The sequence below is a fragment of the Amia ocellicauda genome, chromosome 4 (assembly GCF_036373705.1).
Source record: "Amia ocellicauda isolate fAmiCal2 chromosome 4, fAmiCal2.hap1, whole genome shotgun sequence".
In the NCBI taxonomy this organism is placed as follows: Eukaryota; Metazoa; Chordata; class Actinopteri; order Amiiformes; family Amiidae; genus Amia; species Amia ocellicauda.
The window spans coordinates 28,471,911-28,486,548 of record NC_089853.1 but is presented as its reverse complement, the minus strand read 5'-3'; the positions used below and the strand labels follow the sequence as shown (position 1 = coordinate 28,486,548).

The following is a 14,638-nucleotide window of genomic DNA, read 5'->3' as shown; positions in this document are numbered from 1 at the left end:
GCCGAGTCTCATTTGCTTCATGGACAACATGACTTCATTTTTGTTAAAACAATATGTAGGTTCCTAAAGAAACGCCTTATTCGGTGCAAGACTACACAAAGCACAGAGAAACCACCTTGTAAACTCCTATGATTTCTGTCCCATGAGGGCATCTGTAGGAGTTCTGTGCACCACATCACCCCCAGATTTAGTCATCAGAAATGCTAAACCAGTTCACCATGACATTCCACCAGCAGCTGCCACGCCCACACCCAAACACCAGCCACAGACCATTACATCTAATTAGTGCTTACTTGTCCTAAAAAAAGAACAGATGGGGAAACAGTGACGTCTCACTAGCCAAGCAGTACTGAGTAACAGTAATGACACATATTTTTAAGCACAAGGTGTAGAAGATGCATTATGAAAACTCTTACATCAACCTTGCCTGTTGAGTGTAGAAAAATCTAATCAGAACAAACCCATTCAAGTTATTGTTATTGAAATGTTTTTTGTTTGTTAACATCCTTCTTTAATTAATACCAGCTTCACTTAAACATGTTTTCTGATATCTCTTCAGAAACTGCACTGTTCTCAATGTTTCTTGGCTGGCATTTTGGAAGTTCTTCTGGGATCTGAGATTATAGGAGGCTGCTATAACAGTGAGATTAGAACTTCACTGTACAATTATACAGTGTTTTACAAGAGAACAAAATCAAAGTGTTTCCTAAATTAATGATACATTCTTGAATCAATATTTTAAAATATATTTTTTAAATAACTTAAATGGAGAAATCTAATTGGTACATATACTCTGAAGTATCTTTAGGCAAACGTGAATTAAGAAAATAATGATACAACACTTGACTGCATTCTGTTAAACTATTATTCACTTTATTTTTTGGTTGACCAAAGTTAGCTTTAGGATGATATATGCTTTCAAAACTGCATTTATTTGAATTTTCAGTGAGAAAACTAATTGTAATTTAACTAAATTAAATCTAATTAAAGTTCCTCTGTCAGCTATGTTGTTTAGAAATGGTAGGTTTCCATTTCCAAGGTGAATGGGAAGGGAAAACACAGTTTTACCTTGTGTCTAAATAAAGAATTAACAACAGTTAGCGAAGCCAGACAGTTAGACAACCATTCATGGAATTCAGAGCAAGCTCAATTACTTCAGGGAGAGGATTTCTATGACCAAGTGTGAACAGTCTGGACAATTATACACCCTTTTCATTAAACGACTGGCCATTTAGCTTCCCCCTTCACCACTGAATCAATTGAAGACACACACACAATGATAGACCGATCTCTCACTTTTACAGCCCATACAGCATAATGCAATTAGCTCAAACAAAAGTAAAAAAACAAATCCCAGAACCTACCTTACCACTGTGAATGATATTTCTCTTGTTATTTGTCTTGGTTTTATGTCAGTTTACAATTGCCAGGGCTAGCACGTTCTCTGCGATTAAATATTGCTTGTGTTTTTATCTACTTGATATGTTACATGTATATGGTGATACTAAATAGGATATACATATGTAAAGAGAATGAAAGGGAGATTGAAGTGATTGATTATTGTCTTATGGTAGTCCATGGGGGGTTTAAGTAAAACATAATGGAAATGAACACAAGGGGGCGTGTAAGGTGGGAAAAACAATCCATGGGAGACAAGTAGAGACTGGGTGGAGGAGCAGAAGGCAGTGCTGCCTAGCTCTGAACTGCTAACATAACTGCTTATGGAAAGCGGCTCGACTTGTCCTGACCATACAAGGCGTTGTCTGACACACATATGCGTGAAAAACAACTTCATTCTGGCAGCCAGTGGCCGGGTGTATTGATTTTTGTGTGAAACATCCTGAGCTCTCATCCCCTTCATTTCATGCACTGCAGTTATGTCAGGTTTTATGCCATTCACAAGAGAAAGATACAAGATTCAGAAGACTCATTCACACCAGGATAAAAAGGCTGTTTATTAGTCACTATTGTTTTACAGTCAAACTGCTGTAGTCAAAGTATAATTCTACAATCATACTGCTTAAAAAATTGTCCGACTACAAAAAGCCAAGTGAACTCCACCTTGATCCCCAGCAAAAAAGTGCCTCCTACATCCAATACAAAATTGCACGCAAATACATACAGACATCGTTAAAAAGCACACTGTACATTTCACTCGTTTCATATCTCATGTGCTCTAGATGTACAACTTTGATTTCAGAATCACTTCATAACTCCATCTGTCAGTACCAGCACATGCAGACTGAAATGCTTGACTTTGAAATTGTGTGTAAACCACTACACATTTACCTTCTCACAGCACATTACTGTGACAGTAATGGCCACATTTATAGTTACTCATAAGCTGTCTGAGGAGCCTCTATGAAGCCTAACAATGTGGTTTCATTACAATTTGTTCTTGAATTTGTATTACTTGAAATTATTTCCTAATTCAGTCAATTGTTTGCATTACAGATCCCTATTAAATACTTGGAGAAGTAATGCTGTGAATACATGTTGTATGTAACAGTAATTCTACAGGCTAGACTGAAGTCACATAAAACATTTCCAGTGATGGTCTAGTGTGGCGGGCTCCTGCAAGGTACTCTGCTTTGGTGTGAGGACAGCAAAAGTACAATGAAAATTGTAGTAAATACAATTATTGTAGTAGATTTTTCCTATAGGCATTGATGAGATCTATAAATCCCATGCAACAAGTTCTCTAATTGCTACACAGTAGACACATCTGTAGTATGGAGATGGTTTGCTCTTCAACTAAGAGCATTCATGCACTTATCAAAGGTAACTCCTGAGGTTACTCATGAATAGACTTCAGTCATTTAATATCTGCGGTCATATTTTCTCCTATAAAATACACAAGCAATCTGTGCATCTCCTTCTGAGATAGCAAGAGCTGACCCCCTACTACCAATTCACATGAGGTTCATTATTTTGTGATTTACAAGTAAAGAAGCCATGTACTGATCAATCAAATGATGTTCAGGCCAAACGTGTCAGTTTAGGAGCTATCTCCCAAACGACCATTACAATGAGATTTGTTGTGAAGACCTGAACCGCTTCAGACAGCTTTCCCCCACTGACCCCAAGTGTGAGGTATAGGGTTGTAGTGGATAGGAATTAATCAAGGTCCAGGACAGCAGGAATGGCATTGGAGTGATCACTACTCACTCTACTTTATGGGTTTCCTAGAAGTTGACCTCATGCCTCTCCATCTCCAAAGCTGCAGGTATTCGAACAGAAGACTAGACCGGTAGCTGACATTGCAACATTCTTCTGCTGCCGTGGTGTTAAAATAGAGGTCAGACTCTGAGTGGTATCCTGAGATGCAGAGCTTCTTGCAGTACTCAAAAGGTCACCTCTTCTGAAACTGTGGTTGAAATGATGGATGAGAATTTCTCAAAACTGTACAGTGCCTTTGGGAGGTGAGACGGCATAAAGTACATAAATTGAGGGCGTTGGTGCTTTTCAAAAACGGGAATCTTCACGGTCTTCAGAAGAGTGTGGGCCTCTTCACTCAGTTAGTCCTATTCTGGTTTGTTATTCAACATCTGACCATCTAAAGCAGTTTAGACTGAGCAGTCCATGTTGGTTTGTGCTGCTGCCCGGAGAACATTGCTTCATGTCCAGGACAGAAATTAAATTGCATTATTATTGTATGTGTTCCATTTTTACTCAGCAGCTGTTTTTATAAACTAATTTTAACTTGTTTTTGTTTTAAAATAAATAGCTGGGTTCTATCAAGACTTCATACACTGAAAAAGTTTAAATAAATATCAAGTCTGTTTTTGTTGTCATCAAGCAGTGGCAGACGGGAATGTCCTGGAAATGTGCACCCCATCAGATGTTGACACTGCCCAGAGCGGGGGTTACCTGTGATTAAAGAAACAGCGATGTTGGCACAAAATCTACAGCAGGCTCCTTTCTATTAGACAGCAATATTCTTATTTTGATTACTTTACCACACTCATAAAAACAGACCCACTGACAGTATTGTATTATTTTAACTATATATTTTAGCAAAAAAAAAAACATTCAAACATTCTGAATTGATGAATGTGTATGAACACTTGACTGATGTGCACACCCACGTTTGGCCTCAGACAGACAATATTGCAAATGAACAAGACTTAAACACTCAGTTACTCTCAGGATCAAATCGAAACAGAGGCACAGTATGTTTGGATACCGGCATCTAATGAAATTCCCATGAGATGCAGGGCATTGTTCCTCATCCTTCTTTGCTCCTTCATGTAGACACAGACCCCTTTTGGTTCAAAGTGTTTACTCTGACTTTGAACTAAAATAAAAACATCAAAGCCATTATAAAGGAACCACCCTTATGGGAGACAGGGGGTGGGAGGAGGCACTGACCTCTCTGTCACAGGCAGGACAGGGTTTGTGTTTAAGAAGGAGAGCTGCTGCTCCAGACTGGACACTCGGAATGCAAGGTAGCAGGACGACACAATGAGCAGAATGATGCTGTGAGGAGAGGAGAGAGACTGATGGAAAAACAGCTACATGTTGGCTGATGAGCATGCATCTTATTGAATACATTTAATTCTCATTTTGAATAAGTAATAAAATAAAAAGAAACTGCTGAGAATAAGATGGTCAGCTTTCTGGTGTGTGTATAATTACATATTCATGATATGATTAAAGGGAACAGACATCAATGTTTAAAGTTTAAGTATTTTAAAGTCTGTACAGCAGATGGCAGTATTGGGGAGGAGCATGAGCATGAGTACTCTTCTAACAGATATAAGAATTTATTTTACATCATGTATCTGATCTCTTCCCTGTCTACTACAAGTCAAGCACACACCTCCGCTTCTGAAAGAAAAGTATTTCCTTGGTGGGCGTTACAGACGTCTGGCAGCAGATAGTTAACCGTCCACAAAACCTGGATGCGTGTGGACGCTTAAGCCAGTAGAAATGGGGCATAAGTCTTGGAAATGACAGATCTTAGTCACATGTGTGATTTAGGGGAAGGACTAAAAGCACATGGTCATGTTACAGTAATGTGTGGCTGATCACAGCATGCCTCCACTCACAGCAAGATGAAGAATTTGAGAAGTTGGTATTCCATTTGGCCGAGTTCAGGAACAGACTCTGTCAACAGTATCTTCTCGGTCTCCAGGGCTCTTTCTAGAGAGCAGGAAACAGGCAGCTGAGGTTTCACAGGGGAGCATCGCTGGCAGCTGACAAAGCCTTAGCAATTCGAGAACTTCCAGTATGCTTAGCCAACAACAAGCAGGTCTTATCTAAGCAACCTGCTAGATTAAAGGAAGGGAAGCAGCAGAAAACAGGGCTATTCTACCTTGAGCTGTACAAACAGAATCCCACAGAAGGGTATTATTAGAAAGCGTGCTGACATCATATATGTGGCTGAACGATAAGTTTTTAATATGGTAGTGGATCCCACAGTGGGTACATTCTCAGGGTGGAAAGGCATGTGGCCACGGACTCTGACCTTGCAGTGGCTCGTCTGTGGGGAAGGGGGTGTCGATGGCACTCAGGCTGCTGGTGGAGTTGCCAAGGAGGTCGGGCATGGAGGCGGACACGGAGGCCGTTGAAGGTTTCCGCCTCCACTTGAGGACTGGCGGGAACTCGTCAGGGACAGGGAACTCGTCCTGAGGACACGGCGTGGGGGGGGGGAGGTAATCAAACTCACATGGCACAGCTAGGGAGGCAGTGCATACGGAACTGCCACCTGCTCACTAAACCAACATGTTATAATATAAATAAAAATGAATCAGCCAAACAGTTTATTGGGACATGCCAGCTATTAGCAAGGTCACACTAAAACTGTTGGCTTTACGTGCTTATTCTGATGTCTTTTCAAACACTGTAATAAAGATTTTTATTACAACTAGGTGAAGGCCAGGTTGTAACTCACATCCTATTATGGTGATCTGTAAAATATAGCAGAACAGTAGCTGAAGAAGCTGAAGTGTGACAGAGTGCAGGCATTTTGCTGCCTCATTTGCTTCCTCTGCTATGAATTGCAGTCAGTTCCCTCAGTCAAAGTCCAAGGCTTACCAGAGATAAGGAACTGGGCTCCTCAGTGTACTGCTTTAGGCTGAGGCTCTTTTTTCCATTGACCTGTGATGCACAGCAATATAAGGAGAAAAAGAAAGTACTGCAATCTTACTCGAGTTATAGATAAAGCTGAATCCTTCCCTCACAGAATGTAAGTGCAATTCTTCCATGACATTGGAACCATTGGCAGTGCAGAAATAATACCATACTAAGATGTTCAATAAGCAATACATCTTCTATCAAGCATTACTAATTTTAAAAGTATAAGATCAATACATACATTGCCAATGAAAACTGAGGACTCATTTGCTATGTAACCCACTTATATATTAAATTTCTTGGGAGATATTCAACAAAGCCATTATAGCACCCACTAGTGGACATAAATAGATATTACCCAAGCACTCAACTCTGACAACCTACAGCCATTGTGGGGAAGGTCTTTATGCATAAAAGAAGCTGTTTGCCTAAAACCATGATTGTCGCTAAGGAACAATGTGTACATTATGCGAGGATATCTCACCTGAAGGTGGGTGCAGACTCTCCGCAACACATCGTAAACACTGTCACGGGATAGCAGCGACACAAATACATACTGCCAGAGAAAAACAAAACAGGGCCTTCTGTAAATTACACTGCTGCCGATGAATAGTTATACAGATACTGAAGGAAGAAGAGTGCCTTCAGGACTCACATCTCAATGGCATTTCTCACACATGACTTAACTCTGTATATGACTGTACATGCTCGACTTACTCATCCATGACTACTACAGTTGCTTACATCATCAATCAAAAGAATGATTTTAGAAACAGGCATTGTACAAACTACTCTTAGTATTTGACTCGTCCAAAGTGAGGGGAACAATCCTACTTCTTGAAGCAGAAGCCTGATGACACTGAAAAAATATCATTTTACATCAGCATGGTTCCAAAAAAGCCCTTGTCAAGAAAATGTTGCCTTATTAAGATGCTTCAAAGCTTCTTAAATACATATATTTCTTTCTTGGATAACTGGACGACTCCCCTTCCACCTGTCCATTTATTTTGCACACGAACACTGTGAATGGTACCTTTTGGCCAGCATCAGTGGTGATGGCGAGCCCATTGGGAACCAATCCGGCCGTTCTGTGTTTCTTCACCAGGCGCACTGACACTACAGGTATGGCTACCTTAAAGAGACACAACAACACAGGGTTATCTCTGGCATTGTTAGTCCCGACACAGAGCAGTAAGCTGAGAGCCGTGCTGTTGAGCCAAGTTATCGTGCAGTACGGAGCAAGAATTCAAAAAATGTACCCTAACCCTGAGTCCGCCACTTTCAATGCCTCCGTCTCCGAGCTGCTTCAGTTTCCATGTTCCAGCTCGACTCAGGATAAGGGGAAAAGTACTTCAGCAACAATCAACCAAATGCTAGCTTCCTCCCTAAATTTCATTTAAGATTTATGGACACTATAGGGTGAAAAATAAATAAACAAACAAACAAATAAAATGTCTTTAAAAACTGGGATGGCTCCTATTTTTTCCAATAATATATATTTGTATATTTACCATAAGGTCGTGTTCAGCCTTTGATCAATTAAATCTGTCTAATGAAAAGCATACATTGCCTTTACAAGCGGATGGTTATCATTTTATTCCCGATTTAGTGTGAAAGATAAGAAAACAGCACTGCTCAAGTATCAGTGGATTAAGGGACCATGTTGGCAAGCCTGGAGCAAGGTATTTTAAAGTCTTGTCAGGTTACTCTTTTCTTCAACCTGATAATTACCTTGATGTCTTTCCCAAAGAGGTTGGCATAGAAACACAGCCAGTTCTTGGAAATGTAGAGACGTCCTTGTAGAAGTATATCTCTGAGGAGGGCACAGGAGTACACTATAAAACAAAAGGGTTTTACAAGGCAGAGTATGACACCAGCATTAGCTATAACTATTTCAATGTAAAGATCTGACACAAAATAGCCTAGTAGTACAGGGAACGGCAGCCCACTTTATGATTATAAAAATGGAATGTATATTTTTCTAAATATGATGGAGAGTAAATGTTTATACATAGAGGGGAAATTCTATGTCTTTTATAAAATCAATAACATTTAAATACATATTCTTCAATGCATGCTCTGAGATTTGAGATTTCATCACACGGTGGAATAAGATCAGTTAGCAACATTATCTAAAATATGATTCATTTTCTGGAGGCTGTATTTTGCCACACAAACAGGAAGGCAAGTGAGATCAGTAAGAACATGTTCACACCTCAGCTGTTAAATGCAGTGACTCATGAACTGAATTTTGGGTGGATTTAACACTTGAGAATCTGTCCAGCTTCTGGAAAAACAGTTACGTTCCGTCAGGGCAGGACCACAGTTCAACACTCACCTTTCATCAGCACCTCTTCCATGGGGACACTCTGGAACAGCTTGTGGTACTGAGAGTTATACTTATTCACTGTCTGTCCGGGAAGGAGGAAGACAAACATCAAACGGCGAACACATTGTAATTGATGAACAAGCTACATTTCCACAGCATTTCTTCTTTGCCCTAGTCCAAATTTGCTATACAAGAGTGTGGACTTAATTAATCAATTGAATCGATTAATTTATTTTGCTCAATATGTTCATGTTTTTACTTCTCTTTTTAATTAACTGAAACACTTCTATTCACCCCAATGTCTTTAGTAGTTTAAGTGATAAGGAGGATTCTGCAGACATTTTCAATCTGCAACCTCTCTCCTGTGGTCTTTGTACACTACTCTGACACAATCAGACTAATATCTGTACATCTTCTGCACCCACCCATATCATGGTACCCACAGAACAGAAGGAAGCAAGACTTTGTCACAACGTGTAGAATTTAGGGCACTGATGTCATTTATATGGCCCGGAAAATGCAAGAACATCCTTTTAATGTTTAACTATATCATTGTTTAGGCAAGACCAGTGGGCAACATAAGAAAAGAAGTGAGAGGATCTTATTTAAAGAAATTGTATATTTTTGAATAGAAAATGAAATTTGCAAAGTCATGGATATTTAGAGCTACCTGTCACCAGCTTCTGTACATTTTAAAAGGTGTGGAATTAAAGGATGTTATTTTGAGTTTTTATGGGAACTTTTCCAAGATTAGTTTCCCACTATGCAAAGTGATTGTATCATAAGAGGAAATTAAATTGGGGAAGCACTGACTCACATAAAACAGGGAAACATCTCATTTAGTGCGTTGGCGATGAGGTTATACTATCAATTACAGAAAAGGGAAATACAGGGGTAACACTCACTGAGCCTCTGTAACATTTCTTCACATCTTCGTATGGTAGAGAATCTATCACCTGAACCCTAAAATACAGGAAAGCAAAACAGTTAGTTAGGATTACAGTTGGGCTATTGAGGCCCTGCAGATATGTTGATATTGATATTTACTGATATGTATTACCTAGTAATAGAAATAACACAAAACAAAACATAAACAAATGTGTTGTTGAAGAACACTAAAATGTCTGTTCAACACAAGGAACATTCATGCATATGTTTGACAGTGATTCAGTGATATACAGATAACTACATCTACTATAGTGTGTTAAAATAAAGGAAACTAAAACAAAACCCAAGGAAGCATACTTTAAAATAATAGAATGAAAAATAATCGAAGAGCACTTAATGGATTAAACAAACAGAATTCAAACAGGTCAATTAGAAGTGAAATCAAATGGAAAAATGTGCTCTTTGGAATCAAGTTGTATCTCTATAGGAAAATAAGGTGAAAAATAAATGGCCAGGACAATAAGAAAACATGTCCCCAAGATGTGCTCCTATCCACGCTTAAGAAATCCTCAGATGTGGTCAATAGTTAGCATTGTAAGCAGCAATTTGAGCTCAATAGGACAGCCAAAACATTCAATAAAAAAAAAAAAAGGTTTGCAATGGATGACAGGAAGGACGTATTTCTGAAATCCTGCATTCCTTAGCAAGAGCGCATTACAGAGTTTTCCAGTCCAGACTAAGCTGATGATAAGAAGGTCAGGGAAAAGTAATGTGACATCGAGCCTCACATGGAAAAGTATTTATGTAAATGAATAGTGTTCACAAGTATGGCAAATGTAAATTTGGTGGGCACATGCCAAATATCAAAGGACACCGTTTTTTGTTTTTGTAATTTCTTAGAAGTACATTGCTTTGTGTCGGATAAACTTCTTGTTGCTGTGGTCCTTTTTAGGTTGGTGGTCCATCTGTTTTGAAAGCTGCAATCCTGGTTCATACCCTTCAGTACAAGACACTTCATACTATTCAGTATTTGAAAAATGTACACTACTTTCTTTAGGCATAAATCTCTTATTCTAAATTATATAAGTCACCATAGCTGCCTTTTAGTGGATGGATTAGTATTTACCCTTATTTGACCTATTTCCTTAAGACATCTTTTGGCTAGGAAAATATGCCTAACTATAGTAAAAAGAAAACTCAGACAACACACCCTATCACTACATCACAGACACTTTTATGAGCACTACAAAGACCTGATTTAAGGGATTCTGAGCTAATACAGGATATTTTATAGTTCTTTTTTTTCAGGATAATAAATTGTGAAACAAAAAACTACCAAGAAGTCCTAGATATAAATTGGTCTCTTCCAACAAGTTTAAAGAAGCATCTGTTGTAACCAACCTAATTGTTAAATGCTTGTGATCACAGCCACAGTCACAAACATATGTGGTGTTTTTTCCCCCCTGCTGGGACCTCCTGGGTTATTGCTACAATAGTTTCTGACCCAGCAAATTCTCACGGGAGAGGGCAGCTTGTTGACACACACCGAGCACGCACACCGAGACACAGCTAGGCCAAATGTTGAACTCCTTTGATAATGTATCGCCTGTAGTCGAGAACATTTCTTCAGATGCTGGCTTTTTCTGATAGTTGGCGTTTATTTCTACCAGCTGACACAGATCAAAAGATTTGAAACAAGTTTTTTCATTATAGTCTGTTACATTGTTCCCTAAAGCACTGCCTACTGTACTAGTCTGGTTTCTGTTTGGCATGCTTCACGGACTCTGCCTGTACTCCCTACTGCTTCATTTCCCCTATCCTAAATTCTTCTTGATCTATCAAAAGCAAACAACACAACAGACACCACCAACCCTTCTCCTTTCTCACTGACCTGAGAATTTCAGGGACTTTTCTTGCAACTTTAAAATATTCCATTATAAAATGTAATTGTTTTGGAGTTTCTTTCTTTCTTTATTAGCATATACCCTTACCCAGGGAGACTAATGGTTGTCCTAAAAACATCACATTACAATAAGTACAATACACAGCAAAAGTCCTAATGAAACCAACATCAAACCCACATACAGTACATCAATAATTAAAAAAGCAAAAGTGCAAAGTTATGGTGCTAATAGTATTTTCCAGGAGAAATTAAGTATTAAAGGTACAGTTGTGCCTAGAGCAGATGCCAGAAGGTGGTCAGGGACTAGCTGGTCCATACCAGTCAAACCAGGGTATTTACCATCCAAAGTAATACATTAATTTAAAATATCTGGCTTAAGAAATGGAAGATGTGATTGAAGATTAAGTAGGGAATCCCTGGGAGCACGTGTGTGCTTTTGTTAGGAGGAACAGGTGTCCCAACATGTTTTTCTGTACTCGGCTTGATGCACTAGGGATTCTATAATGCCTCCAAACCTCAAAGGCAATGCAATTAATTTACATTGGATACACTCACAAGCAAACTGCCTGTCTAGTATTCATCACTCATGCTCTACTTTCTTGTATAGCATGCAGGAGTACTGAGTGTTGATGATTAACATCTCTCTCACCTGTTGTCTTTCATGTCACAGAGAACACCCAAGTAATATTATGTTCTACAAACAGGAGCCCCGAGGGTTCAGTTCCTGGTAAAACAGTCTGTGTGCTTGCTTTACTACTCAACACTAAATTAAATGTTCCTGTATTAGAAAACCTTGTGATTAACGAAGGCCACAGCACCTTAAAGTGGTAAGGAACTGCATATATCAGAACATAGTGGGGCCAACACTATAATACCGTTAGGAACACTTCATTAATAAAATCCCTTGTTATTTTAAAGTTAAGTCCTTGCTTCTTTTGATGTCAGTAAACTGGCATGAAATTGGACAGAACATGCCTGAAGCAAAAAGAAATACAAAAAAAAACAAAAAACTACAGAATAAATAAAAGATTTTTTGTTCATACTGAGGAAGTTTACATAAAGGATTTCAAATATGCATTCAATATCTTAGATAATGGCCTAAATCACATCATTTACAAATTCTGCTGGGATGAAATGCTAGTTTTAAATGCCACAATAGATCTGATTAAACTCACTGAAACACATATGAGAGCCATGGGACACTGAATCACTACCACAGTGCATAATTAAATAGGCGTTACTATTACTTTCAAGTATTTTACATTTGGTATCATTACCCTTACAAGGTAATGAAGGCAGCCAAATTCAAGGTGCTATGATTTCTGCCTCAATATCAAAGACAGGTTCTCATTTCAAAACATCCATCACCTGCAGTCACACCGCACCCCCTTCTATCACTGTCATTTTGCCATTTGGCTGGTGACAGAAGGTAAGGAAGGTCACTTCCTATCAGTTTTAGATTTTGAAAGGTAGAGAGTTACATCCCTTAGCAGGACCTTATCCTCTTCATTACTCTGCAGCCCTGGCTAGCACACTAAATATTCAGAAGCTAATTAAAATTGTAGAAGCATCTAAACTTGGAAAGGCAACACATGCAGTGATAGTAAATGCAATCATTCTAATAAATTATTGAAAGGGACACGGAAATACGGAACACAGAGCCATGATCTCTGGGGTCAAAGCCAATGCCTCTGCCAGCTCCTTGAGAAGGGCCTCTAATATTGGTGATACTGCTGCACAAATCAAAACTGATAAGACTTGTACATCTTGGTGTAGGCAATCCCCACTGAATATCCACTGAGTATCCCCACTGAAGCTTTTGCAAAATAAAATGCATTTCCTAATGTGTGATTACATATCTGTTGTACAAGACAACCAGAAGGGCTTTCTATCTCATCAGTACCCCTGAGCACTTTCATTTTAAAGGTTGTCTAAAGCCTAACTTTACACATTAGACAAGTTGAAGGAATTGACGACTAAAAATAAGGAAACTGGTTGATATCTAACTTAAATCTACATACGTCTTTGCATATCTAGTATGATATGCTGTGTTTTACATTCATAATTGAGTACCCTTGTGTCCTCAAGTCATTTTATATGAATTAAATATCTATATACATTTCAAACCCCCATGATATACATCAAATAATTTGCTCTGTGGATGATTAAAAAACAGATCAAGGAAATTCACTGTATTGTATATTTAGTTATGTTCTGAAATACCTGAACAATGGCTCTAGTATAACAGGCTCATGACAGGACCGAATCACTTCCAGGAAATGAAAATGCTTAGTGATAAATTCCTGAATTTCACAACAAATAAAATAAAAATGATGGGAGCATTTGTTGTATTTGTATATAGCTGTTAAAGTTGGAAAAAAAGCTAAATTCCTAGTTGTTTTCCTCACATGGTTGTCATAAAACAATAATTTTTGGCAATCAGAATAGGTATTTTATATATCAAAATGGTGTCTTTGTGAAATGAATCACAAAGAACCTTAGTATAAGTTCTCAACTACTCCCAACAGTGCTCAGAACCATACACACTACATTCTATGTATTTACTTTACAAAATAACATTTATTTCTTTTTTTTAAGAATGTGGGTCCCATTCAGTTCAGATGTGATGAGTGAATTATCTTACATCACCACCAACTGCTGGTTTGTGCCTATATACGGACAGGTGATAAATTAAATAAGTGAGTGGAGGAAAAGAGCGAATGCAGATGACTCCAAACAGGTGTACTGCATGATACAGTTAAGCAATTAACATCCTATCATGCTCTGTGGCATGCATACAAATGCTGAGCAGGCCCAGCTGACCTCGATTTTGCATCAAGATGGCAAGAGGCAAGAGTGACTATGAAAGAGGGGTCATTATTGGGGCACTGTGGGGGGCATTTTCCTGGCATGGTTTGGGTCCACTTGTCCCTTTAGAGGGAAGGGTCACTGCAAATCATTACAAAGTTATTCTGTGATCACCTTTATCCTCTGGTGAAACATTTCTATCCTGATGGGAGTGGTCTCTTCCAGGATGACAATGCCCCATCCACAGGGTACGAAGGGTCACTGAATGATGTGAATCATATGCTATGGCCTTCGCAGTCACCAGATCTCAACCTAACTGAACACCTATGGGAGACTTTGGACCAACGTGTTAGACAGCGCTCTCCACCACCATCATCAAAACACCAACTGAGGGAATATCTTTTGGAAGAATGGTGTTCATGCCTCCAGTAGAATCCATAGACTCTAGAATCTGTGCCAAGAGCATTGAAGCTGTTCTGTTCTGTTCTCTTACTGAAACACTTCATGTTGTTTTTTCCTTTCATTTGTCACCCGTCTGTATACATGCATATTGCAGAATTACATACAGTGTGAGAGGAGTTACTTCAGCACCATCTTCCCTGTTCTATAAATATGGGACTCACCATTTCAGA

At 38.8% G+C, this 14,638-nt stretch overlaps 1 protein-coding gene across 3 annotated transcripts in view; it reads right to left on the bottom strand.

Moving 5' to 3' along the window:
- Window positions 1-1,936: 1,936 nt before the first annotated feature.
- The window catches only part of gramd2aa (GRAM domain containing 2Aa), a 30,217-nt gene continuing 17,515 nt past the window's right edge, over window positions 1,937-14,638 (bottom strand). For all 3 annotated transcript variants that reach the window (XM_066701732.1, XM_066701734.1, XM_066701733.1), the window contains 10 exons: window positions 9,313-9,370; window positions 8,417-8,489; window positions 7,810-7,913; window positions 7,112-7,210; window positions 6,563-6,634; window positions 6,040-6,102; window positions 5,471-5,630; window positions 5,052-5,145; window positions 4,372-4,479; window positions 1,937-3,870 (listed from right to left, as the gene is read on the bottom strand). In XM_066701732.1, coding sequence (XP_066557829.1) covers window positions 3,867-3,870; window positions 4,372-4,479; window positions 5,052-5,145; window positions 5,471-5,630; window positions 6,040-6,102; window positions 6,563-6,634; window positions 7,112-7,210; window positions 7,810-7,913; window positions 8,417-8,489; window positions 9,313-9,370 — 835 coding nt within the window. In that variant the 3' untranslated portion in view covers window positions 1,937-3,866. The remainder of the gene's footprint in view (window positions 3,871-4,371; window positions 4,480-5,051; window positions 5,146-5,470; window positions 5,631-6,039; window positions 6,103-6,562; window positions 6,635-7,111; window positions 7,211-7,809; window positions 7,914-8,416; window positions 8,490-9,312; window positions 9,371-14,638) is intronic.